Raw genomic sequence first — 26,971 nt, 5'->3', positions numbered from 1 at the left:
GAAATCATCCAAAACCAGAGATGACTTTGGTCTTGACACTAGCTTTCTGAAACTCAATAAAACCTCCTTAGCTCAGCCTATCACTCATCTAATGAATCTATCCATCAACAAGGCAGCTGTGCCCTCAGCTTGGAAGGTGGCAACGGTAACCCCTGTGTTTAAATCTGGGGACAAAACTGACCCTGCCAACTATAGGCCAATAAGCATCCTCCCTATAACCTCCAAGATAATTGAAAAATGGGTTGCTAACTCTATCACCAAACACCTAACCAAGATTGGCCCTTCTTTACACCCCATACAGTTTGGTTTCCACCCTCACCATTCCACTGAAACAGCTGTCTGTGTCTTCACTGAAAAGGTCAAACTCTATCTCGACAAGTATGCATGTGTTGGTGCTATTTTTATTGATTTTAAAAGGGCTTTCGACACTGTTGACCATAATATTCTGCTATCCAGACTTTCTGCCTTTAACTTTTCTGGTCAAGCTACTGCTTGGGTTAAATCCTACCTGTCAAGCAGGACACAGTGTGTCCACGTGACAGGTGAAAAATCCTCATACCTGCTCTGCCCAGTAGGGGTCACCCAAGGGTCAATCCTTGGTCCATTACTTTTCTCTCTTTATGTTAACGATCTACCCAATGTCTGCAATAACATCGACACCCTGATGTACGCTGATGATACAGTAATCCTAACCTATGCTAAAACCTCACAAGAAGCTACCCAAATGCTATCAACTGCCTTAAACAAAATACAGGAATGGTTAACTATCTCATGCCTATCTCTGAACACTAAAAAAACTGTCTGCATGATGTTTGCCAAGGTGAGGAGCTTTTGATGGTGAAGGAATTTAAATACCTTGGTGTCACCCTGGACTCTTCACTATCATTTAAAAGCCATGTTAAAAATACTGTGAAAACCATTAACTTTAATCTATATAACTTTAAACAAATCAGATCCTCCTTGACAGATAGTGCAGCGCTCACGTTCCTACATTCCATGATTTTTTCTCACATTGATTACTGTATCACCACCTGGTCCTATACTAGTGCATCCACCATCAGACTTATTGAAGCTTGTTATAAAAAAGCCCTGAAGGTCCTGGACAAAAAAACCCTCTCCTATCATCATTGCAATATCCTAGACAAATATAATTTTCTAAGCTTTATCAATCACAGGAACTTCAAATCTGCCTGTCTCATCTACAAAGTCCTGCATGGCCTGGCACCCCCTCCACTAAACACCTTTATCACACAAAAGTCTATCCGTGGCTCTACCTCTCATATGACCTGAGCCACTGATAGAGGCGACTGTGAACTCGCTTTCAGACGGACATCTTTTGCCCAAAATGTCTTGTCTGTTAAAGGATGTGTGATATGGAATAGTATCCCACCCTCAATGAGGGAATGCCCAAGCCTGGTAACCTTCAAATCCTCGTTGAAATCATGGTTAAGGGAAAACCAGACCTGTGAGCATCAGTAATGTGAGTTATAAATTCTACCCCGTCTTACTTCCCATATACTCACTCTCATATACCCCAATAAGAGTCATGACCCGGTCTCTGCATTACTGCAACCCTCCAGTCCACCTCCACATCACCCACAGTCCCACATTTTGTACTGAGCTGTCCAGCTGTTTGTTGTTGCTGTTTGCTTGTTTGTTTGTTTCTCATTACTGTTTGTTTGATTATTGTGCGGCGATGCTGTCTCTTTTGTTTGTTTTTAAATGTACTTGGGGACAACGGATGGAAACTAGCCTTTGGCTACATTCCGGCTTGCTTACATTATATTCCTGGTGAATAAATGTTCATTAGCATGCATTGTCCCTCCCAAATAAAAGAATTAAAAAAAAAAAAACACGACAAATATGGCAGGACTTCTCCGCAGGCATCATAAAGACGTAGACTTAACTCAGAATACAATACAACATGTTACATGTATACATATATATATATATATATATATATATATATATATATATATATACATAGATATATATATACATAGATATTTTGTTGTGAACTTGAATGACACTCACAGGGAGCTTCTGGCCATTGCATCTGCATGCACTGCCACCTTAGAATATAAGATTTACTTCAGTGAAGTGTTGCAGGCTGTAGTTATCATTCCATCTTGTATACTTTCATATTTAAGCTTTATTACACTCAAGGGTGTGCTTTACCATCACCATTTAACCCTAACCATAACCCTAACCCACATGACAGTAATGTGGTCAGGACCAAGGCACTAGGCACAACTGCCTCAGTCAGAGGAGACTTCTTATTGGTCCCTCTGTGTTCTCTGTCTGTCAGGTGTTCCTCAGCCCACAGTGATATGGTACAGGAAAAATGGACCATTAGATTCTGGTGCTGTTTTTTTACCATCTGGTTCACTGTGGATCAGAAACGTTTCTCTGAAAAACCAAGGCATCTACTTCTGCACTGCAAATAACATCATCGGAAAGTCGACTGCCTCTACTGTCCTGCAAGTCCTTGGTAGGTTCACACACAAATTCTACATAACTTCCGTACACTCGTACAATCGTACACTGCAAATATCATCACACCTGCTCAGATAATACAAAAAACTGTTAATTTTGATCATGGTTGGTATTCTATTTTTTTGTGAATGTGTGTGTGTGTGTGTGTGTGTGTGTGTGTGTGTGTGTGTGTGTGTGTGTGTGTGTGTGTGTTTGAATACATACAGGTCCAAACCCTGCTGGAAGAAGCAGGGTTGCTCCAGTCTCACAAGAGCTGAACAGGAGAAGGGTTCTCATGGCGTCACGCCATGGAACAAGTGTCTTTATCAAACCTGGAGACAATCTACGTATAGGTACACACACAAGCATACATTGGTACACAGCTTGTATGTCATCTTGTTCACACAGTAGCAGAGAAACTAAAATATATTTATCTCAAACTATTTGCATGGAGAGATCCCACCAAAGGGTAGTAAGAAAATATATTTTGGGATTTGGGGGATTGACACTTGAAAACACCTGAACAAGACAATAAATAACAAAATAAATTTGATGGCAAACATCAAGATGTTTTAACATGGAAAGCACAATGGGATTAAAACACTGACTGTAAAAAAAAATACAGAACCACTGTGAACCATGGGTTTGTGAAGCCAAGATGAAGCTCAAAGTGGGCCATCTTGGCAGTACCTGACTCCACCTAGCTATTGGCTAATCAAAAATGGGGTGTAGTATGGGTGGAGCTGAATTGAGCGTAGTTAGTTAAACAAACCCATCTAGCTGGAAGCTACCAAGTTTATTGACCCCAAATATTCAGAATTCTGTTCTGTACCTACATAAGCCACAACATAGCAAGCAACAACTGGCACTGAGAGTGTGTGTGTCTGTGTTTGTGTTCAATGTGTCTCTGACCAAGGAAGCAGTCATCAGAGAGTTCTGATCGTTCTGTTAATCTGCAGTTTCTTATCTTTTTCCCCCATCTCTGCTCTGTATGTTCATAAAGCAAAGTGCATTTCCCTCCATGCAGTAGTCAAATAAGAGAGAATTACAGTAAATTTCAAAGGATTTTAGCACTTGCACAGCTTTTTGCTGCAGACAGGTTGAGAAGAGAGAGTGAAGATCCACTCTTTAATCACAAAAGTTTAGTACCTAAACTGCGCTTTCCTCACCTCCAGGTGTTTATTCCTCCAGAGGCACTGAGCTCTGCTAACAGCTGTCTCCTCCAGAGCTCGCTTGTTAATCTAATTGGCTTAGGTGAAGCCTGGCAGACAGCTTGCAGCTAGCTGCCTTAATATAATTTAAATCAGCTCAGAAGAGCAGATGTATAGTGTTGATTTGATTGGCTCAACCGCCAACAGTTCAGTTGAAGATTCAAGTGTGTTATGCTAATAGTTGCTAATGTAAGCTGACCGCGAGCTAAGGCCACAGAGGTCTGGTAAACTTCTTTCTCTCCACACCCATAGATTTTGTTCCTTTTCAAATTTGTATCTTCAGCTGACTATGGCTTAAGTGACATCATTATAGAACATTTAGCACTCCTTCATCTAGAGTCACAAAAGTCTCCAACTTTTTTCACTCATGCAGCAGTACTCTGCAACATTTTCAACACTCCATTAAAATGTCAGATATTTTATTTTACATTCAGTGTGGGTCTTTCAACAGGTTGTCCAGTTGTTCCTGACCACAAACTACCAGTGCGCTGGGACTACAACAACCAGAGCCTGAGGGAGGTTTCAGGTCCAGCCCAGACCCAGCGTCCTGGTCTGGGTCAGGGTCTACAGTACAGAATGCTGGTGGGAGGCTGTGTCCTTGAGGTCAACACACTCCAGGTGAAGTTCTCAGGCAGGTACCGATGCCAGACCCTCGTCAACAGTACCAGACAAATACTGTCTGCCTGGATATACATTCACACTGAAGGTGAGCATTAAGTTGATCTGCATGCATGTGTGGACCTGCATATGAATTATTTGGAACCAAGAGTGTGAGGGTTGGAGTTTTTGTGTGGACCCAAAATGCAGAGACTGGAGGTAGAGAAACAGTCCAAGGGTCCAACAAACGAATGTTAAACAATGAAACGTGAGGGCAGGCAGGTTGGGTGGCGTGGTCTGGATATGACGGTGAGAGTTTTCAGGCAAGCCAGAGACACTGAGAGCTGAGCAGAGTGACGCTGGAGAGTCTGAACACGGAGGAGGAAAAAAGCACAAGCATGACTTGAGATCCAGTCTCAGACAAAAAGGCACAGTAGCAAAAACACATAGCAAAAAAACACTAGAAGCACGTAGCGAGAAAGTTCACAGAGGAAGTAACTTGAGCTCGATCATATTCACCATACGTGACGGAACAATCTGGCCCCGTAGTAGTGGAGAGATCAGGGTAATATAGCCAGAGGATGTTGAGGTGTGTCTCTCTACTGCAGCGGGAACCAGTTACCACACCCATGGACACAGACGACACACAGGGAAAGCGCAGGTGAAGGAGAAAGGAGGGGAGTAAACAAAACAAACAAAAACCCCAACTGCAACGGCAGGCACCATGACAAAGAGTACAATAAATAGTTCCTGCATAGTCACAATGGTATATTGTTAACAAGTTAAATAAATAAAAGTGTAATATTTAAGTTCCAAGGTTGATTTTCTGGCAGCTCCAAAAGAATACTAGGTGGTTTCTGAGTGTCATAGTTTAGTTCATGCTGATTTTAGTCACCAATTTAGAACATAAGATCACATTTCCTGTTTTATGAATTTTTTTTATGCATAGGTTTTTTTTAAATATTACATTTGATGATCTGATTTATAGAGAGGATGAATTGAACTGAACTGAGGGTAAGATTACACAGGATTTGAAGGGAAAATGTTTTGCTTGCTTGTGCCTATAACGACCATTAAAAACGGAAGTGAGTGGCTCATTCGCAGGGATCTGGGCTCATCGTAGGAGAATTAGCTTTTTCATTTCAATATTTTGACAACTTTACCTCAACTTCCTCCATGTTTGAAGTAAGCCTGCCAATTTTAACTTCACAGCTGTGAACATGTTAGTAGGATAGGTATTGAGACAAGCACAAAGCCTGTGAAAGGGCATAAAGTAATTTTAAAATTACTTTGGTTTTTGGTGACTTTTGACTGCAGCATTTTAGTTGGAAGCCTTTTGTGCCTTTGTGCAGGCAACAACCATGGCTCGAGCGATTATGTTGCCAGGTTTACCACCTGTCTATCCAATTCTCGTGAATGCAATATCTCAGTAACGCCTCAAGGAAATCTTGTGTGTGTGTGAGTGTGTGTGCTCATTGGTTTTGCTGATATTGATCTTCAGCTGATTGTTGTCACACCATGTAATGAAGCTCTCTTCAGTCCACTGTACTCTGTAGAAATAGTCTTTAAGTGGAGAAAACATGTTGTTACGTGACAATAGAGTGATAACTTCCATTTAACCAAGAACTGCTTTTAGTACCTTTTAATACATTCTTCACTACATACAGTATATTGTGTAGTCTGGACAGACATGGATGTAAACTGCAACTTGACTGGTTGGCGGAGTCGTGTAAACTATTTCCAATAATTATAGTTCTTAGTTCTTCTGTTGCACTGATAGTAAACGACTGTGAATAAGGGAATGCCAGCCAATGTAAATTATCTACAGCATAATGTATGTGAATATCATATTGGTGTGTTTCAATGCTTCATTTAGTGTTCATTCTGCTGAGGCTATCCGCCTGGAATTGACACTTATGGTTCACTAAAACAATGAAAATTTTAAAAACTTGAAAAATAATTTAAATTAAAGCTGCAAGCAGCGATGAACGGGCCCTCACAGTCCACGCGCGTCGGGGCGTGCTGCTGTCGCTGCCTGCTGCTGTGGTGTCATGCTGCTGTCGGTGCCATGCTGCTGTTGGGGCTTGTTCATGCAACACCTTCCATTGAGGAATCAAAAGTCAAGGCAGTCAAGCTGTTATTTCGTCATTTAGCAATAAAAGCGCCCCCTATTGGCCGATTTGCACCAAATTTTGCACAAACCGTCATCGGGCCATGGAACACAATAAAAAAAACTTTAATGTGAATGGGACTGTATTTCATCAAGATATGGAAGATTGTCTGTGTTACCACAATGTGCAGGAAGTTGTTGTTTCATATTTTGGCCGTTATTTGGACTGTCATAAGTCTTTTAATATGTTTTATATCAGGAGGGTCCACAGATGCTGTGTGCAGAGTTTTGTGCAAATTGGAGAAATTGCCTGGGTAGGTTTGTGACATTCCGGAATGTGCAAATGGAAATGTACCTCGAAAGTGGGCGTGGCCTACATCACACAATTTAGCTGAATGCAGGGAACACATAGATATAAGGTTTAACAATGTGCTCCATATTATGTGGGAGTTATTAGGCAAAAACAGTTTTTTTTGTTGAAAATAGCGCCACCTGCTGGTCATTTTTGGTGTGTGAGTTACAGGCACCAGTCTATACCACCACTATGAATTTCATATCCATAAGTATTATGGTGTGGGCACAGTGCCAAATATAAAATGAAACTGCCACCAGAGCGCCACCTAGTGTCGGATTGGTCAGACCTTCATCAGGTATCCTCAGGTGGGTATTGGCAATGAGTGTGCCAAGTTTAATGTTAATCTGCCAAACGGATGTGGAGATATAAATTACTCCAATTTAAAGAGCGCCACCTAGTGGTCATCATCCCAAATTTTGTACAGAGCCTTAGGGGCTTATGGGGAAGTAGTATCCTGAGTTTCATGTCACTGGGCGGAACCAATGTGGAGATATGCAACACTTCCTGTTTGTAGCGAAATCTGCAGGAAGTTGTAATTTAATAACTTGAGTATTCTTTGGAATATCACAATTCTTTTAATAACTTTTTGTCAGAAGAGTCCACAGATGCTGTGTGCAAATTTTGGTGCAAATCGGTTAAATTCCCAGGGAGGAGTTCGAAAAAGTAGGTTTGCGAAAAACGGTAGGCGGATATGGGCGTGGCCTATATCAATAGATTCAGCACAATTCACTGAACACGTGGATATAAGGTTTTTGAATGTGTGACAAAGTATGGGGGAGTTATTAGGCAAAACGCACTTTCCTTGATAATAGCGCCACCTAGTGGCGAAAATTCACAATGACAACAGATTATAACATTTTTCGCCAGGTGTGATATATATTCCAAGTTTGATGAGTTTTGGGGTATGTTCAGGCAGTGAAAAATGCGATCATTTGGGACAAAGAAAAAAAAAAATCAAAAAAAAAATCATTACAATTACAATAGGGTCCTTGCAGGTTCCCTGCTCGGGCCCTAACTAATAATAATCATTACAATTACAATAGGGACCTCGCAGGTTCCCTGCTCGGGCCCTAAAAAGTACACACAATGTCTCCATACAGCTCATCCAGCGTAATCCAAGTCTCTGGAAGGCTCAAGATCCCAAATGATTTCATTTGAAATTAGGTTATTTACACCCCCGACATGTGGTCAAGCTTGTGCCCACTTCAGACGGGGTGCATGCTAACATTTTTTAGCTTGTGAAGGCTTTCGCCTTACAAAAGGGTGTAAAAGGTGTCACTTTTATTTTATAATGTAGGATGTGTTGTAACTTGCTACAGAGTTATATAAGAATTCGTCCAAATAGGTTGTTATTGCTCTCTGTGCTTTGACCTAGTAAACGCTGTCCAAGTTACATGTCATCTTGGACAATGGCTCCCATCCACTCCATGATGTGTTGGTCAGTAACAGAAGTACATTCAGTAATAGACTGATCCCACCAAGATGCACCACAGAGCGCCACAGGAAATAATTCCTGCCTGTGGCCATCAAACTGTTCAACTCCTCGCTCTGAGTGTCAGACACTCTGAATCAATTGGAGGACTCTGGACGCTTTGTTTCTTTCTAATGTGCAATAATTAAGACAAACAATGTACAATAACCCATATATTTTCAACTGTAGCATTATTTATTACACTATATATGGATATATTCTAGTAGAATGTACATTTCTTGTATTTTTGTTCTGTTTTTGTTGTTCTGGCTTATATATAGTTATTATTATTATTTTTATTATTATGCATATTTTCTGGACTTTGAATGGGAGCAGAAAAATTTAACTTTTTGAATCTAGCTATATTTCTATATTTTCACATATTTTTTCTATTTGCTTTTTCCAGCTTTAGTACAGAACAAGGTCACTGAACAGCAACAACTGAACAACACATTGAAATATTCTGCTACTGGCTCCTCTACTGTATGCTAGTGTAACTCAGCAGACAGGACTATCACGAGCACAGCGACCAAAGTTTTGATGGGTGATCCACATTGCATTGGCATTTTATCACTGAACAAAGCACTTTTTATTTATTTTATAGTTTGGCACTCCCTGAGACACTAAAGCCTGAGTCCTGTGTGTGAAATCTGAAACTTGAGAAGAATGAACAGGAACAGAAATGTGTATCATGTCCCTGCTGTGCTCATAGCCACACATACAAACAACACAGACACCGCACATATACATCATCTAATGTGCCACTGGTTTTAACATACTCCATACAGTATGTAAAGCTAAATTTAGATCATGGATTTACTAATCAAAACGAAAGGTTCCTTAGAAAGTTCAGTGTTTGGAAAAGGGCCAGTATGCCCTTTTTACCCAATCTGGGGTTTTGTTTTTTAAGAACTTTACATATTTTAGGGACAGCAGGATGTCAGGTAGTAGTGGTCAGTAAGTCCCTCACTTAGGTGCTGACTGAAATATCTTGACTTCTGGTGGATGGATTGCTATAAGATTTGGTGCAAATACTCATTCTTTCCATAAAATTCTTGGAATAACTTCTGTGATCCCCTTACTATTCTTCTAGTGCAATTACCAGGTCAAAATATTATGTTCATTTATACATTTATGCAATTTATCAATAAAAATGCTAAAGAGTCCTTAATTCTAGCATGCAATGTTTGGGTGGGTGGTGCATGTTAAGTCGATCCACATGAAAGCCAGGACCCAGGGTTTCCCAGCAGATTATTGCATTGTAAGATGATCAGTATAATTCACTTCACTTGTTAGTCCTTTTAATGTTGTGGCTGATCGGTGTATACTTGCCTAAATACTTGTGGTTTTCATGTCCTATAGTAAACTGTACTTTATCAAGGGTAATAGCGAAAACCTCTACAGCTCCCATGGTTGAGAGATCGACAGTTCTACAGAGAGAACATTGTAATATAATCAGTACCATTGCTGCAAAATTCATTTGGGGATGTCAATCCACAGATTCAAAATTCCTTCTGATTACCATTTAAAATTAATGAAATCAGTTTGTGACAGTATTGTATTTCAGGAGCCGAGGTACTGTATGATAAACCCTACACAATCTGAAGTCATGCTTGCCACCTGCACCCCACAGGGTTTAACCTCCCCCAGGGCATACCCTCATCATTTGGACGTAATTACCATTCTTATTATCTTATTGCATAAAGAACAAAGAAGACTTGTAGTTATTTGAGTTGAATACTCTTATAGTTTGGTAGTTAAACATGTAGTTATACAACTCATAGTACTCATTTTGGCATCTTGAATCCAAGTTCCATACCTTAACCATACATGGTAAAATAAAAAAAATTGTAGGGTTATTCAGATACCAGTACTGGAAATGCTGGAATCGGTATCAAGTACACGAGTCTATGCACTGATCTGATACCACATAGTTTATTTATTAGAAACTGGACCCTGTACACCTGTCTACAACTTAACATATGTTTTGATCAAGTGATTTGTGTAACTTCAGACACATTCATGACATAGAATTGGTATCAGGGAGGAAAAATTATATCAGAACATCCTTATACTTCCTGACTGATTCTTGTCTAGTTTTGTGTTCTGCTAGTGCCCCTGTCACTACTGGTAGCAGGAGGTGGTACCTAAAGCCCAATCAGGTTACACAGGTAGTCCAGCTCCTCCAGTACGGCATATCCATATGTGCGGTCGCAAGAAAGTTTGCTGTGTCTCCCAACAGTTTCAAGAGCATGGAGGAGATAACAGGAGGCCGGCTGTTACACATGGAGAGCTGGACAGGGCCGTAGAAGGGCATCAACAAAGCAGCAGGACTGGTGTCTGCTCCTTTGTGCAAGGAGGAACCCTGAAGAGCACTGCCAGATCCCTACAAAATTACAGCAGGCTGCTGGTGGGCATGTTTCTGACCAAACTGTCAAAGCAGACTCCATGAGGGTGGCATGAGGTCCTGACGTCCTGTAGTGGGACCTGTGCTCACAGCCCAGCACCGTGAAGCTCGATTGGTATTAGTGAGGGAACACCAGAATTGGCAGGTCCGCCATTGGCACCCCATTCTCTTCACAGATGAGAGCAGGTCCACACTGAGCATTTGTCACAGGCATGAAAGAGTTTGGAGATGCCGTGGAGACATTGTGCTGCCTGTAACATCATCCAGCATGGGTGGGTCATTGATGGTCTGGGGAGGCATATCCTTGGAGGGTTTCACAGACCTCCATGTCATAGCCAAGTGTACCCTGACTGCTTTTAGGTACAGGAATGAAATCCTCAGAGCGATTTTCAGACCTTTGTACAATTCATACAGAACACTCACATAGTTCAATAAATCCTTGTATGGTGGTTAAAGCTCTTTGCTCTTCTTTTGTTAGTTGTTTCCTTATCCCATTAATGTGATTGGTTTACATTTGGGTCCACAGAGTTTGGCTGGCGTTTTGGAGACTGGACCGCCTGCAGTGCTTCCTGTGGGAACAGAGGGACTTGGCTGCGGAGGATTCGGTGTGTCTCTCTGGATGGAAATGACATTCAGTCCACCATGTGTCAGCACATGCCAAAACCCATCACTTCCCCAGTCCCCTGCAACAGACAGGAGTGCCCTCCCAGGTACACTTACACGTGGACATCAGGATGTCACAAATGTCTACAAACAAATCCGCATATAAGGTCAGACACAGAGACAGCTTCTGGCACGGGGAGTATGGGAGAGTAAGAAATGAGGACAATAAAAAAAAATTTAAAAGAGGAGGCAGAATATTCTTCCATGTTCTCAGTGGGTTATATGCTACCTTATGTTACCAATTGTTCAGACAAACTGTTATCATACATACAAGCACAGTGAGCAGTTTCTGTGGTTTGTTGGTGTTTTGCATGGTTCTCCGAAATAACACCTTCGACTTTTATATATTTAAAGGAAAAGCATAATTTATTACATCTTTGGTTTACTGTTAAATACACAACTTTTGCCGTTCATTCCGGCCCTACGATAAGGAATCATTCGTGACTTCATGGGTTTGTTCATCTGACTGCTCGTGTTTCTTGTCACATTGCACCAATTTTTATGCCTCTGCACCAGAGAAAGTCGCGTGAGTATGTGAAGCTTTACACTTGTAGCTCCTTTGTGTTCTATCAGAATAAGCATTATTGATCAGGCATGTGAACACATACAAGGAATTTGACTGTTTTGTTCCCTCAATGATCTTAGACACTAATAGACATACAGCAGTAGTCCACCACAAGTTCAATGGTTTGTTGTTATATTTATTATGTATTTAGATTTGTGCATTTGTAAATATAGTATATGTTCTTGCACTCGTAATAAGTTACTTAGGTTTGGTCTCCTCTGTCTCCAAAGTATTTCTGCAGATCCACCAAGAGAAAAGACACAGTACAATAGCGATTTCTCCCATAATTATTGGTGACAATTTTTTTTATAGCAGAAACAGGTGCATTTCTGGCCTCTGAGAAAGAATAAGATGGGGAATCAGTCACCAACCTTTAATAGCAATTATTGAGTCTTATACATACTCTATGTTTTAAAGCTAATCCATATTTTAAAATTACCATCAGATCAAATGTGTAATGAGAAAGTCTTGTAGTGGAAAACCTACAGTACAGAGAACTATCACCCTCAGCTCTATGAAGCTTTTTAGTGTCATTTAGCACCAGTGTTTGGCAAGTTACTTTCAAAGTGCAAGTACTAATTTCCCTTTATTTTAAAGTAGTATATAAGGTTACAATATTACCGTGTGCATAGAGTAATATATTACTTACTACACTATTTTTTAGTTACTCTCAAAATGCCCAATTAACCTCTATAGAACAATGAAGTAGCCAAGACCTTTTTAAATAAAGGAATGGTCTTAGACACAGGGATGAGCAGGCAGACAAAGGATCACAGCCTGATATATTATGAAATAGGAATAAATATTTTTAATTTGCTCAGTCATATAAAACACAGTAGACCTATACCTTCTATAATGTGACCTATAATGACATGACAAGACAAAAATGTCTTTATCCATGCCTTTTTATTTTAGACCACAGAACAAGGAATGCATGTTCATATGTGATTCAAGAATGTAAGTTAAAGTACGCTCTGAGGATTAGGCTTCATCATTAGGCACATTTCAGTCACACAGAGACTGAACAAAGAATTTATAGTAGGGTGACCAAACGTCCTGTTTTCCCAGGACATGTCCTGTTTTCACGTCCTGTCCTGGCCGTCCCGGGAGTTTTTTATAAAGTGGTGAAATGTCCTGGTTTTCATTGTTTTTCATTGGGCGATTAAAATGACGCTGCATGTGATGCAATCCCCGAGAGGCTGCTACATTTACACTTAAAGCGAGCAGACAGCCACAGCACTCGTGCCTGCATCATGCCGAAACGTAAATGTACGTTTAACGATGAGCTGCAGAAGAAATTCCCCACTTACCGTCCCGGTCGGGACAAGTGGGAGGCTTCGTGCACCGTGTGCAAACCCGGTACTTATGTTTCGGTGTCCAATGGGGGTGCCAGGGACCTCAAAGCCCACATGGACACCGAAAAACATAAAAAAAGTGTCCGAGGTGAGTGTAGTTCATCAAAGTTGACAGAGTTCTTTGTGAGACCCGGGAAATCGGAGGATGCTGTGAATGCAGCGGAGGGTGCATTCTCATTTCACACAGTGAAACACCACAACAGCTACAGGTCCATCGATTGCACTAGTGCATTGTTAAAAAAGGCATTCCCAGATTCTGACACCGCCAAAAAGTTTAATAGTGCCCGCACTAAGACCGAAGCCATTGTGAATGGTGTTTTAGCGCCCCACTCTGTTGAAGTCACAAATGAAGCTCTGAAAGAAATCCAGTATTGTGGTATTTGTACAGATGGGAGTAACCACGGAGCAGTGAAAATATTCCCGATCATAATCCAGTATTTTGATTGGAAGAAGGGTGGTGTGCAAACAAAATTAATTGAGGTGAAAGACACACCTAATGAGAAAGCAGAAACCATTGCAAATTATCTCACTGAAACACTGGCAAAAAACAATTTGTCTGAAAAATGCATTGCATTTACTGGAGATAATTGCAACACCAATTTTGGTGGAATCCGGCGTGATGAAGGGGGAAACAATGTGTTTGCAAATTTGAAGAGGTTGCTGCAGAACAAGACCCTGATTGGTGTGGGTTGCCCAGCACACATATTGAATAATTGTGTTCATCATGGGGCAGACACAATAGATGTTGACCTTGAGAATATCATGTTCAAAATCTACCAGTACTTCCACATTTACACAGTGCGTACTGAGAACCTAAAAGAGTACTGTGATTTTGTTGACATTGAGTACAGGAGGATGCTTTCTCACAGCAAGACAAGGTGGCTGTCATTGTTCCCAGGCATTGAGAGGATGCTACAGATGTTCCCAGCTTTAAAGGCATTTTTTCTGTCACAGCAAAAGCCACCTATAGTGATAAAGAAGTTTCTTGAAAACAACTTCAGTGAGATCTACCTGTGGCACATGCACTCACTGATGTCTGTGTTCCACACCCACATTCAACAAATGGAAAAGGAGAACAACTCCATCATGGAGGTGAAGAATATATTGAACAGCATTCACAACGTTCTTTTTGAACGTAAGAGCAACAATTTCATGTCCCTTAAAGTTAAGGGACTACTGGCAGAAAATCGCAGAGATGGACTGGGTGAGGGCTGTGACAAGTTCTGTGCTGATGTGCAAGGCCTGTACAGTGCATGTCTGGAGTATCTGGAGAAGTGGATGACTCCCATGGAAGAGTTCTCAACATTCATGTGGATGGATATGAGTGAGCCACCAGATTGGGATGATGTGGAGGTCTGCATCAAGCACCTTAGAGAGAAGGGGGTGCCAATTGATGATGTCAAGTGTTTTGACCAGGTTGCCAATCTGAAGAGATTCATAGAAAGGTGCAACAGTGATGAAGAGTTCATTGGCCTGCAGGTGCACCAGAAGTGGACCAAATACTTTGAGAAGGCCAAAAGCATTGAATGCTACTCAGAACTACTGAAGATTGCACAGTTTGTCTTTGCACTTCCCTCTCATAATGCAAATGTTGAGAGGGTTTTCTCATTGATGCAGAGCCAGTGGACGAAGGAGAGGAACCAGCTCTCTGTTGAGTCATTGAAAGGGATTCTCTTTGTGCAATACAACTACAAAGACATGTCTTGCAAAGACTTTCATGCTTATTTGTTAAGCAACAAAAAACTGCTGGGAAAGATCAGCTCTACAGCAAAATATAAATGGGCAAACAAGGAGGATGAGGAAGAAAAACAGGATGAAGAGGAAAACAAGGATGCAGAAGAAAACTGAAGATAGATATTTTTTGTAAGTTTGTGAGAGCTATTTTGTTTAAGTTGGATTGCTAATATACAGTAGCAGAGGTATTTTTCAGTTATTTATTATTTATTTATTTTCTAATACAGAAGAGACATTATTTCTATCATTATTTCATTTGTTGTTTTTGAAACTTATATAATAAAACATGTTGAGTAACCTCTGAGAAGCATGTCTGAATGTGTGTCTTTGGTTATAGATAGTATTTTGTTTGTAATATATCAATATTCTGTCCATACAGAGGAGGCATACTTTAAATGTCTGTTAATTTTAAGGCATCTTTGAGTAAATTTTGAGTATCGTATCTCATTGCTGGGCCGAGTGTCCTGGTTTTTGGTAATCAAAATATGGTCACCCTAATTTATAGGCTCGGCTGTATAGTGTGTAGTACTTAGTTTTGGTTTTACCATGTAAATTTATTGTTCACGTCTCACCTCTCCACTAGTGGTTTTTCCTGCAGGCGCAGCCAGCTGTTTCCACCAACAAAAAGCTCTGATCCACTCACTTTATCCTACCTGCCCAGTACCAGTTGACAGACAGACATAGACTATGTCTACGTTAAGTTGGGTAGTCCCAACTTTGCCATTCAGTCATATTTTGCAATCAGAGTAACAAAATAGTTGCAGTCCACAATGGCAAACAAATCCAAAAAGGCAAGTAGTCCAAACACGGCAAAAGTCCAAAATCCAGGCAAACAGGCAAAAGGTTGAAAACACAAGGAAGCAGGGCATGAAGCATACACTCAATGAAAATAATGTCCCGGCAACTAAAATGGGGAAGACAAGGCTATACTGTGCGCAAACCAATGGCTAATTAACGGATGAACAAGAGGTAACAAAGAAAACTGGCATTAAAAATACAGAAGATATGGAGAAAACAACAACCAAGACACAAGTAGTGACTCCTACAAAATAAAACAGGAAATAACTAAACTAAACCCTAAAGCATGACACATTCAGTCATATTCATTGTATACCTTTCATTTGCCTTTGGCTCACCTTGAGATTTGTTAACTACTTGTCTGATGTGAAGCAGGCATTGTTGTTTTCTTATAAAGCAAATCACAAATCGAGCTATATCCCATTTTGAAACTTGTGTATGCATATGTCTTGTTTCATATCATCATTTCAGATGGGTGGTATCAGAGTGGTCAAAGTGCTCAGCCTCATGTGGCGGCGGCTGGAAACAGAGGCAGGTCTCCTGTCAGCAGCTGGATGCCAGAGGTGCAGTGAGGATTCTGACAGCAGCTGCCTGTGAGAGGATGAGCCAGCCAGCAGACACAGAGCAGTGCACCGCCAATAACTGTCCAACCTGGGTAACCAGTCCATGGGGAAAGGTACATTCAAACACTGAATTGAACATATGTACACCGTAGAAATGGATTGTTACGTGTGAACTTTGTGTTACTCAATTTCAGTGTTCAGGGAGGTGTTTAGGCCCCACCACCACTGTACAGAAGAGATCTGTCATCTGCCAACATGCCAATGGCTCCTTGTACACAGACTGTGCACTCAGGGACAGGTACACAAACTCTCACAACACAAACACAGAAAATATTATTACCGGATATCAGGTCTAAATTCTCACAGTGCTGGTTGTTAACTGAATCTGTTTGCCCTAGTGGTAGTAATACCATGCATATATATGTGGATCACTGACAGCATTCTGGTTGGATGTGATTTTTTTAGCTCATTTAATGGAATGCTTTAACATATGGCTATCTCCAAGAGTGTGACGAGAAGATTGACATCAGTGCTTTGATTAGCTTAAAGACTGAAAGCAGCTAGCCTGGCTCTGTTCAAGTTAAAAATATACCTAACAGCACCTCTAAAGTCCAGTTATTAAAGGATCAGATTTTGTCACTACAGCTTTTGTTTCAATGTATGCAATGATTGCTCCTCCTTTCCTGTCTTGAACTTACCAATGTCAGTCATATAGAGCCAGTCTTTTTTTCTCAGTAAGTCAAGCTGGGTCAAATCCTGTGTGTCAGAGGCAGCGTATGATGTTTCTGCATCCCCTTAGCTGTCACACTGATGGTGTTCATCTTGGAAAGGGCCGTGGGGTCCAATAGGCGGGGTTGTGTTTCCCCTACCCAATATAATGGTAGGAGAAACACTGGAAGGTTTCAGCTTTAGGATCTTTAAGATCCTTTAAGAATGCCTGAGTGAAACCCGAAGTTAACCTACTATTCTTCTTTTGTAAAACTCAGTCCATGTTCCAGATTTATGGGGGTTCCAGGCTGCTCTCTGCCAGGTTTTCCAGATAACAGTATAAACCTTCTTTGTGAAACATGTCCAAGTAGATCTGTGAAAAGTAAAGTGCCAATGCAATGAATGCATGACACTAAAGACAAAGCTAAAACTACTCTCTTTCAGGCCTGCAGCAGTTCGCAACTGTTCCTCAGACTTGTGTGATGTCCAGTGGCGACCTGGTGCGTGGCGGGGATGCACGGTCGTCTGTGGGAGTGGATTTCAGTCCCGTAAGGTGGACTGTGTTCACCGCAAGAGTGGCAGGACTCTGGCTGACCAGCACTGTGCCTGGCTCCTGCGACCCTCCACCTGGCAGCACTGCAACACCTCCACGTGTGGGAGTAAGTCTTTGAGCGCGTGTATATGTGACACTACATCAAGAAACCTTTGGAGGCTCCACAATTTTAAAATTTGACATTTTGTGATCAAGAAACTTTTATTTTATTGTTAAAGAAATTATATAGCAGCTAAATAGTGTCCAGTTTATAACCAATAGTTGATTTATCTCTGAACTCCATTTAAATCCAAGTAAATATTAGTTTATTATTGGAAGCTTATTTTCCATTTTATGTAACTGCATGCTTGCCCCTAATTGCCTATAATTACAAATATACAAAAAATGTAAAAATGTTTTTTGTTCAGCTGACCATCCACTGAAAAGAATACGGATCAGTTGTAACATTTACGCCCAGTGACCATGTGTGTAGGTAGCGAATGTACTTCCGCTCATCTGTGCCCCCATGGGCATGAAGGGAGAGGGGTTTGTTGCCGATTCCGTGGTCTGTCCAGGGACCATGGTCTCTGGCATGGACCAGTGGTTACTGGCACTAGGGAGAGACACTAGAGACACTGGTCGCAACCAGCTCATCGGTGGTCACGACCAGTTGCTCTGTGGCACGGACCAGTGGTCACAACCACTAGGGGCGCTAAAGACACTGGTCCTGACCAGCTCCTCAGTGATCTGCCCTGTGGTCCCTGTGGTCTGTGAAGCGGCTTTAGTATTTTCTCCCCTTTCCGGTCGTTTTGGCAGCACCGTTAGCTGGATAAATGTCAGAGATCATAATCTTTTGTCTATAAAATACACTATATCAGAATTATTATGATTAATATTGTTATTATTATTGATCATGAAGATCCGTGTGGTCAGGACCAGCTGGTCTCTGGCACAGACCAGTGGTCACTACCACTAGGGGCGCTAAAGACACTGGTCCTGACCAGCTCCTCAGTGATCTGCCCTGTGGTCCCTGTGGTCTGTGAAGCGGCTTTTATGGAGAGAATTTTGTTCCTTTATTATTCAATCAAATAGAATAGATTTGAGAGCAAAAGAGAGTAAGTGGCAATCAAATTTTTTTTTTTGAGATCGAAACAGAACAGGTTGCAATTGAAAAAAAAACATGAGAGAGCATATTTCTTCAACTTCAATCAAAACTCAAAACCATTTTGCTTATAAATCAGTCCTCTTTGCTTTCAAGTTAAAAACCTTTGCTTGCAAATCAGTCCTCTTTGCTTGCAAATTCTAAAGTTTTGCTTGCGAATTCAACTGCACTTACTCTCTTTTGCTCTCAAATCTCTTTTTTGGTTTCAAATCCATTTTATTTGATTGAATAATAAAGGAACAAAATTCTCTCCATACGCTTTAGTATTTTCTCCCCTTTCCGGTCGTTTTGGCAGCACTGTTAGCTGGATAAATGTCAGAGCTCATAATCTTTTGTCTATAAAATACACTATCAGAATTATTATGATTAATATTGTTATTATTATTGATTATGAAGATCCGTGTGGTCAGGACCAGCTGGTCTCTGGCACAGACCAGTGGTCACTACCACTAGGGGCGCTAAAGACACTGGTCCTGACCAGCTCCTCAGTGATCTGCCCTGTGGTCCCTGTGGTCTGTGAAGCGGCTTTAGTATTTTCTCCCCTTTCCGGTCGTTTTGGCAGCACTGTTAGCTGGATAAATGTCAGAGATCATAATCTTTTGTCTATAAAATACACTATATCAGAATTATTATGATTAATATTTGTCATTATTATTGATTATGAAGATCCGTGTGGTCAAGACCAGCTGGTCTCTGGCACGGACCAGTGGTCACTACCACTAGGGGAGCTAAAGACACTGGTCGCGACCAGAGGCACAGTGGTCATGACCAGCTGCTCTGTGATCTGTTCTGTTGTTTGGACCAGTTGAGTGATCTGTGGAGTGTTTGTTTGTTTGTATTTATTTTTAATACCACTTTTCCCTTTTCTCACTGTGTTAGCACAATAGCCTAAATGTGAGAAGCCATAATCGTTTGTCAATCTATCCAATGTTATTGATCACTATTATTAATAGAAATCATAATAAAAATGATTAAATTATTATTATTAGTCGTAGTTGTATGAGTAGTACTTTCGTTGTAGCCCATTCCGTGGTCTGTCCAGGGACCATGGTCTCTGGCACGGACCAGTGATCACTACCACTAGGGGCGCTAAAGACACTGGTCTGTCTTGTGGTCCTTGTCATCTGCCTGTTGTCTTACTGAGTGGTCTTTGGAGTAGTTATTGTACATTTAATACACCTTCTCCCTTTTCTCATTGTGTTGGCAACACTGTGCAGAATAAATGTAAAAATAAATAAATAAAAATAATTATCTTTTTTCTGTCAAATAAATGTAGAGGAGGAAAAAATGTAGAGTTGAGTGACAAAGCAACATCAAATGGAAATACAAAAATGTAAAAGTTTAATTAAAATTCAACTTAAGTAGCCTACAGTACAGTAACAAAAGTAACAGTCGAATTTTCTTGATTGATCCAGCTGTGTGAACTGCTAAGTGATAAAGGAAGATGAAGAGAATGTTTATGTACTGCTGTTTGACAGTATAAAAAAAAACATAAAAGACCCCATGATGTCCTGCTCGATGATCGTTCCATGGATTTTCTCTGCATAAAATCTGGAAAAACCCTCTAATCTCACCACGATGTCAATTGTGGTCTGCATAAAAGAGAACATTTTAGTTCAAGACAACATAGGAAAAAAATAAACAAGGAAGAGGACACATTACCAGCTTTATTAATGTTAAATTAACAGATGTAATTATATTTATGGATGATCAAGTAACAGTAAGCTAAATTATGTTAGGATGGTAGAACTGTGACATTAATGGATACCTTTATGTCTTTGTTCAACTAAAATTGGAACATACCTCTGGCACCATGACATCAATGATAAAGTCAATGTTTGCGAGGAGGCTGTAATCCAACGACAACGTTGGCTTTATCAAATCAATGAGGTCATTCATCTGTTGGACATAGTTAGGTCAAACATTTATTCATACGGTCATTGACAAAATTACCACTTTTAAAAAATTACTTACTTGTTTCTCATTGAAACATGTTGGCTTTCTGTTAAGGATTGTTTTCAGGGCACTGTTTCCCCCAAGGTTTTGCCAAAGGAACATCCTGTTGGATTTCCTCTCCCCACTGTCCAGCATTTCTTTCAGTTCCTTTAAGAATGACATCTGTTAAGAACACTGGTTCAACATTTACTGTTTATGAATAACTAGAATAAACAATACAAACTAGGCCTGCACAATATGAGGAAAATCTGCGATGTGCGATAACACTGTTCCATATTGCGATGACGATATAACTTGCGATAAATAAACAAATATTGAAGTTTGCATATTATAAACTATACAGTTAATAATAGTGTTTCCGCGTTAATATGTAGACAGCTAACATAGACCGGAAACATTGAATAGCCAATGCCCACTGAATAAAGAATGAAATAAATTATTTTGAACATGCTTTTATCGAACAAACTGCGCATGAATACCCAACCAATTAAGCAGAACATTAATTTAAATAAGACATTATAATTATATGAAATTAAAGTTTAATTTCCCCTGCTCCCTTTAAACTATTTTCTTGTAAACTCAACCAAAACATCTCTTACCATGCAGAGTTGAAATAAATAAATAAAAATCCAGGGGGAAACAACTTACATAATTAAATAAATTAACTGAAATAGAGTAAGGCCAGCCCACTAAATCAAGTTATTAGTTATTCCCTTAACACAAGTTCTTGGCCAAGAAAACCAGCATGTTAACTTTGTTAGGTTTCAGACATGTACCACATTCCCTGATGTGCTGAAGATGTGCTGATGTGCTCACACAGTACCTGTCTTTGTAACACGTTGTAACAGTCAGAGTTATTTAATGGCGCCTCCTTTTGTTTAATGGGTAATGTAACCTGTACGATGAAGAAGAGCAGGTGTACTTCCGCTCCTCATGAGAAAGGATACCGCTAACAGAGCGAAGACTTCCCTTTTAATGTGTTTTTATTTTGTAAACTGTCGGTAGAAGAACCTCGGTGTGTTCGTTTGCACGGATACCTGTAACATTAGTGCCTTAGAGACCTGGCATGGCACGGTCAGTGTTATGAATAAAAGTGCAGTGCGGAAACCCCCAATGTTGCCTGCCGTCTCTTGAGTAGCCGGAGCTACCCGGCTTTGCCGCACTAATGTGGACCATCACCTTCCCCTTCACCAGCCCACGTTACAACGTCGTCTCTCCTGAATCCAAAATAACTCCATGTAGCAGAAGTGCTGTTCTTCGTCGACCATGTTCATCGCTTTTCTCTCCTCCCTCAGCCATCATAACCCGGCAATCACCACCAAACTGATGCCGATTCATTTTGTCAGGGTAGCTAACGGCTAGCTGGGGCTTCATCTGATTGGCCCTTGTATCCAGGGCTCCGTCTGATAGGCTAAATGTTAGCATGCTCACGGTGCATGCATGCTGCATGTAAACAAAATGATTTTTCTTATTCATGGCGTGTCAGGCAGTCTTTTGCGATGTGTTTATCGCACATGTTCATATCGCGATGACAATGAAAATTCAATTTATCGAGCAGCCCTAATACAAACCTTTATGTTTTTTTTTGGAAATGAGGCCTTCAACCCCTTTGTTCTTGAGGCAGGTCAAAGTACTGCAAAGTACATAAAAACAAATAAGCAGCAATACAGCACAGTACAATATGTCACATTTGTCAAAGAATGGTTGTTGTATTCTCTGTTCATTATTATTAATTTATAAGTTACATTTCATGATGGTTGAATTGTTCAGATGGTTAAAAAATGCAGTTAAAAGCAACGTTAGGTTAAATTCAAACACATGATTTCATGTTGTTTGAATGTTATTGTGAATTGCTAAGTGATAGAGGAAGATGAGGAGAATGTTTATGTACTGCCGTTTGACAGTATAAAAAAAACACAAAAGACCCCATGATGTCCTGCTTCAGTTTTTATATAAGCTGCAGCTAAATTCCCACAGCAGTTACTGTCATGCATATTCAGGTGTTTAATTGATTAAATTAGTAGGAGAAGGGTGAAGATTGGTCAAACCTGGTGAAGGCGTATGGTTTAGGCAGGTCACACCCACATGTGAAAATGCCTGACTGACTGGGCTCATAACAGGCACAGTCTTTGTGCAGCCAGCCATCGCATGTGTCGCATTTCACCCAGTCCTCCTTCTGCACATGTGGATACAACGGCCTACAATTTCAAAAGACATGACAGCTGAGATCCAGATGCTATATTGATCCTACACTACCAACATTTAGTTGAACTGTACAAAGCTTAAGATTTGAAGATATTTCTCTTCCTGGTCTAATATAGCCAATAAACTATGTGCAGGTGCACAAGGTCAGATGATACATCCTGAGATGCCCCAACTGGACTTGGTTCAAGGGTTCATTCGTCATGTCTGTCCCTTTGATATCAAGCTCAGCTGCCTGAAGTGAGTGACATAAAAAACAACCAATGTTTGTACAACATGAAGTTAATCTATGTAATAACCTAAGTATACTATCTATTAAAACAATAGCAATTCCTTAAATAATTTGACAATACTAAGAAGGGGTAGGCTAAATTATTTTTTTTTTCCTTTTACAAAACAGTACTTATCGTGCAGACAAAGACACCACAGTTGACGCCATCTTTCTGTCTCCACTGGTCTGAATATGAAATGGACCATTCCTTCAGCCTCCATATGTTCTGAAATGCAAGGCTAAAAACAACAGATGTATCATTCTGTGTTATGTTTTTCATATAATGTCACAGTTTATTAGAATAAATGTGTTTACATACCTTAGAATGTCCATATCAGGTGGAGAAATCAAGGTGTACTTTTCAAGGGAATCGTAGACTCTGATTTCTGTTTTTGAAATCAGATACCTGTCAACACAATGCCCAGTATAAGTATCGTGCAGTCCACTACAGGCAAATAGAAATTACTAAAGCCTTTTTATGGTTATCCATGGTGGCTCAGTGGGCTACGGGCATAGCATAATTGTGATGTCAGGTTTTAATCTGGCCCTGGACCTTCCCACCTTCTTTCCTGTCTCTCTAAAAAAAATTTAAAAAAGATAGCAATGTCCCCGAAAAGTCTTAAGAAAAAACCCTCTCAATTTCACAGCAGTACTCACCCACAGAATGAAATGATTACCAGTCTCTGGAGTTTGATGGCCAACAACCTGTGGAAACAGAACCTTTGTGTCTTGCTTTAAGCCCTTGAATAAATAATATTTAATACCAAATTACAGCTGCGACACTAAGGAATGATGTTTTCTTCTGTTACACTGTCACAATTATAAAGGTATTAGTAGTTGTGACAATATTTTTTTTCTCTAAGATAAAGCAAAAGAATATGCAAATAAAACACATGCATACCTGGATGCAATGCAAATGGCGGGACCTGATTGATTCCCCATTGATCCAGTTCCTCCACCAAGCCGTGAAATGAAATGTTTGCAAAGTAAACACCTGTAAAAAGAGCAATGGCTTTTGGGTAGCTGCACACTGTTTCTGTATGCACTATCCATAACAAAGACAAATTACAATAAAACTTACATTCTCCAGAGGTCTTGCCAGCTGGAGAACTCTCGCATTCACTGCCTGTAAAGGAACAAGTAAAGCTGTCACTATGTAAAACTTTGGTGTCTACTTACATCATCTGTAAGCCATGGATATGAGGTGTGGAGGTCATCTTCTAGGAGAGGTTGTGGGCAAATACTTAAAAGGTCAGCCAGATAAACTAATGCCCGGTCCAACTGAACAATGGCATAGTCCGTTGCTGGTGCCTTGTACAGCTCAAGCAGTTTTGCCTTTTTTGAGGGAGGGGGGCAAAGATTAAAACAGAAATCACTGTTACACATTAAGATTACAAATGCATTACATTTGATGTATAAATTAACAAGGCCTGTTGGACAGCCAGCCATATTTAAAGTCTGAGAAAATAGACAGCGATTGGCAGTGATAAATTATCTTGTTCTACAAGATAAGAATAATTTATGTTCATTGTAAGGAATGAATTTATGGGTTTATTGACATTGTTTTCATTTGTAGGTTTGCATTCGTCACATGCCAATTACAGGCAAATGCTCAGCAACTCAATGGATATATATATATCCAAGGAAGATTTACTTTTAGACATTTATCTTGTGCTGCCTGTATGTTTTCTCTTGTAGGCGAGCAAAGTCTTCCATCATTTGGATAAAAAAATCTCCGCTTTGTCCTGTTGTTGGTGTGTCTTGCAACATGACCAGCAATGTCAGAAATGTAAATGGTTGGTAGCTTTGCAAAGCTTAACAGACCATCTGCGTGGTCCCTCGCACTTTCCTGCCACAGAAGTGGGGAGCTGTAATAAACAACTGAGTGACAGCAGCCCATGTGCAATACACCACCTAGATGAAGGCAAATGACGATAACTGATGTTACCAATAGAAGAACAAGTATTTGAATTTGCAAAACATTGTCATAGTCATATTCAGTTGTTCCTAAACTGTATACTCTCAGGTGAAGTCAAAGGAAAAGCACAAAAAGACAGTACATAAAGATGCAATATCTATCAAAATCTGTTATAGTGATAACCACATTTCCATTAAATAAAGTAACACTGGTGGATGTAAAAAATGAGTATATATTTATGTCCTTACCCCCTGTTTTCTGTAGCTTAGTGAACATTTTTGGATAAATATCCTTGTAGAGGAGCATTTCCTCAAGTCGGTTGATCAAATCAGTCTCAGATCCCTCAGTGGGAACACCCAAATCAGAGCAAGCTTTAATTAGCTCACTCTTGCTTGCCTGTAGGTGGCATAATACAGAAAGAGAAGCACAACAGAATTTCAGAGGTGAATATGAATGCTACCTGCAGCAGCACAAAGCAATGTGTAACAGAGAAAATAAGCAGAATAAATTACCACTGATTTAAAAATATAAATCACCTTCTTTGATTCAATCAACCGCAGAAGCTCATCCTCATTGAGGCGTCGATCTTTCTGCGTTTTGGGGTCTGTTGTTGGCTTACTATTGAAACCTTTCAGGATCTCAGTCTTAGGTAGCACATCCCTAACTCTAGTAGCTGGTCCCATCCACGGCACAAAAGAGGAGTGTGTCAACTCCGCTGAATACGGGTTGTGGGTTTTCAACTCTTAAGCAGAGGGAAAGATATGTTTCATAATGTAATAATGTCATTACTTCCATTTTTTTCAATGTCATGTTGTTTTTTATTGCTAGGTCGCCATTTGAAATGTAGTACAATAACAAACCTTCGAAGATGCCACTGGCTATAATTTCTTTTTCCAGCCGGTCCCACTTTGAGGTGATGTTGACTGAAAGATCTTCATCCTTGACATCTTTGGTAGCTGGCCTCTTCAGTGTACTCACTAGTTATAGAAGAAGAGTAGTAGTTAAAAATAAATGAAAAAGTCAGGTCATACAATTTTCCAGGAATACTTTTGAAATTAGCTGAATTGTCTAAACTGATTTTTAGCCTAATTACTTTTAAAGAAAGAGGTCATTATAGTGTTTAACCCTTCACCCAACAATACACATGTATAGAAACCACTCTGTTGATATTTAGAGTATCAAACAGATTGATATTCTCACTCTCTCTGAGTTCCATAGTAACAGCTATGAGTAGAAAATACATTTCTACAAGCCTCAAAAATCTTATATAAATTATGTATTTTTTAGCCCTCTGTGTGTATTACTAAGTACTCACATACCTGGCACATCAAAAGGCAGCTTCTAGTTGGCATCTGCTATTACCATTTGGGGATGGTGGTCACATTTGTAGCAAAAGAAATCATACTCATAAGCAGTAAGTGCAGAGTAGTGAAAAAATGCCCTCCGGACGGTGTTGTGGTGGATTGTCAAATTCAGTTGATGCTCCATAGCACTAATGAATCTTCCAATAGCTGTGTGGGTCTGTTAAAAGATCAAGCAATTAGTTTTTCTATACTTACTGTACAAATTAGTGCTATTTTATGTTTCTAATTTAATGAAAAAAGGACCATATTACCCTCAGTAAATTTGCCATGAAAGAGCATAACTGAAGGGTCAGAAACACTTTGTTATTGTAATTGTGGAAGCCTGTCAAGTAATTCTGAAATCGGACAGGTGTTCTGCAGACAGGGCACGTTTAGATGTAGACATGGACACCTAAAAGGGAAACATAAATTGTTACAGGATATAGTGGATTTGTTTGTGTATATGAACCCTACTTCTATCGACTGGGGTGCCTGCAGAGACCAAAAGTATACTATGAGTCAGTTCAAAAAAATATAAAAACAGTCATTTCAGCAGACAAACCTTTTTGAACAGT

The 26,971-nt window shown here is 40.1% G+C and overlaps 1 protein-coding gene and 1 long non-coding RNA gene across 3 annotated transcripts in view; one reads left to right on the top strand and one right to left on the bottom strand.

Moving 5' to 3' along the window:
• Positions 1 to 26,971, top strand: part of adamtsl3 (ADAMTS-like 3) — a 432,074-nt gene that overhangs the window by 391,748 nt on the left and 13,355 nt on the right. For both annotated transcript variants that reach the window (XM_084353771.1, XM_084353770.1), the window contains 7 exons: positions 2,309 to 2,491; positions 2,703 to 2,828; positions 4,138 to 4,392; positions 11,153 to 11,336; positions 16,213 to 16,417; positions 16,499 to 16,602; positions 17,457 to 17,671. In XM_084353771.1, coding sequence (XP_084209897.1) covers positions 2,309 to 2,491; positions 2,703 to 2,828; positions 4,138 to 4,392; positions 11,153 to 11,336; positions 16,213 to 16,417; positions 16,499 to 16,602; positions 17,457 to 17,671 — 1,272 coding nt within the window. The remainder of the gene's footprint in view (positions 1 to 2,308; positions 2,492 to 2,702; positions 2,829 to 4,137; positions 4,393 to 11,152; positions 11,337 to 16,212; positions 16,418 to 16,498; positions 16,603 to 17,456; positions 17,672 to 26,971) is intronic.
• Positions 20,025 to 20,589, bottom strand: LOC311257914. The gene is made up of 2 exons (XR_014622676.1): positions 20,510 to 20,589; positions 20,025 to 20,298 (listed from the first exon to the last, which is right to left on the bottom strand). It is a non-coding gene; the product is annotated as an uncharacterized lncRNA (long non-coding RNA).

Source organism: Pagrus pagrus (genome assembly GCF_965226575.1).
Source record: "Pagrus pagrus genome assembly, chromosome: 1".
Taxonomy (NCBI): Eukaryota; Metazoa; Chordata; class Actinopteri; order Spariformes; family Sparidae; genus Pagrus; species Pagrus pagrus.
Note: the sequence above shows the minus strand (reverse complement) of the source record. Positions and strands in the feature narration are given on the sequence as shown.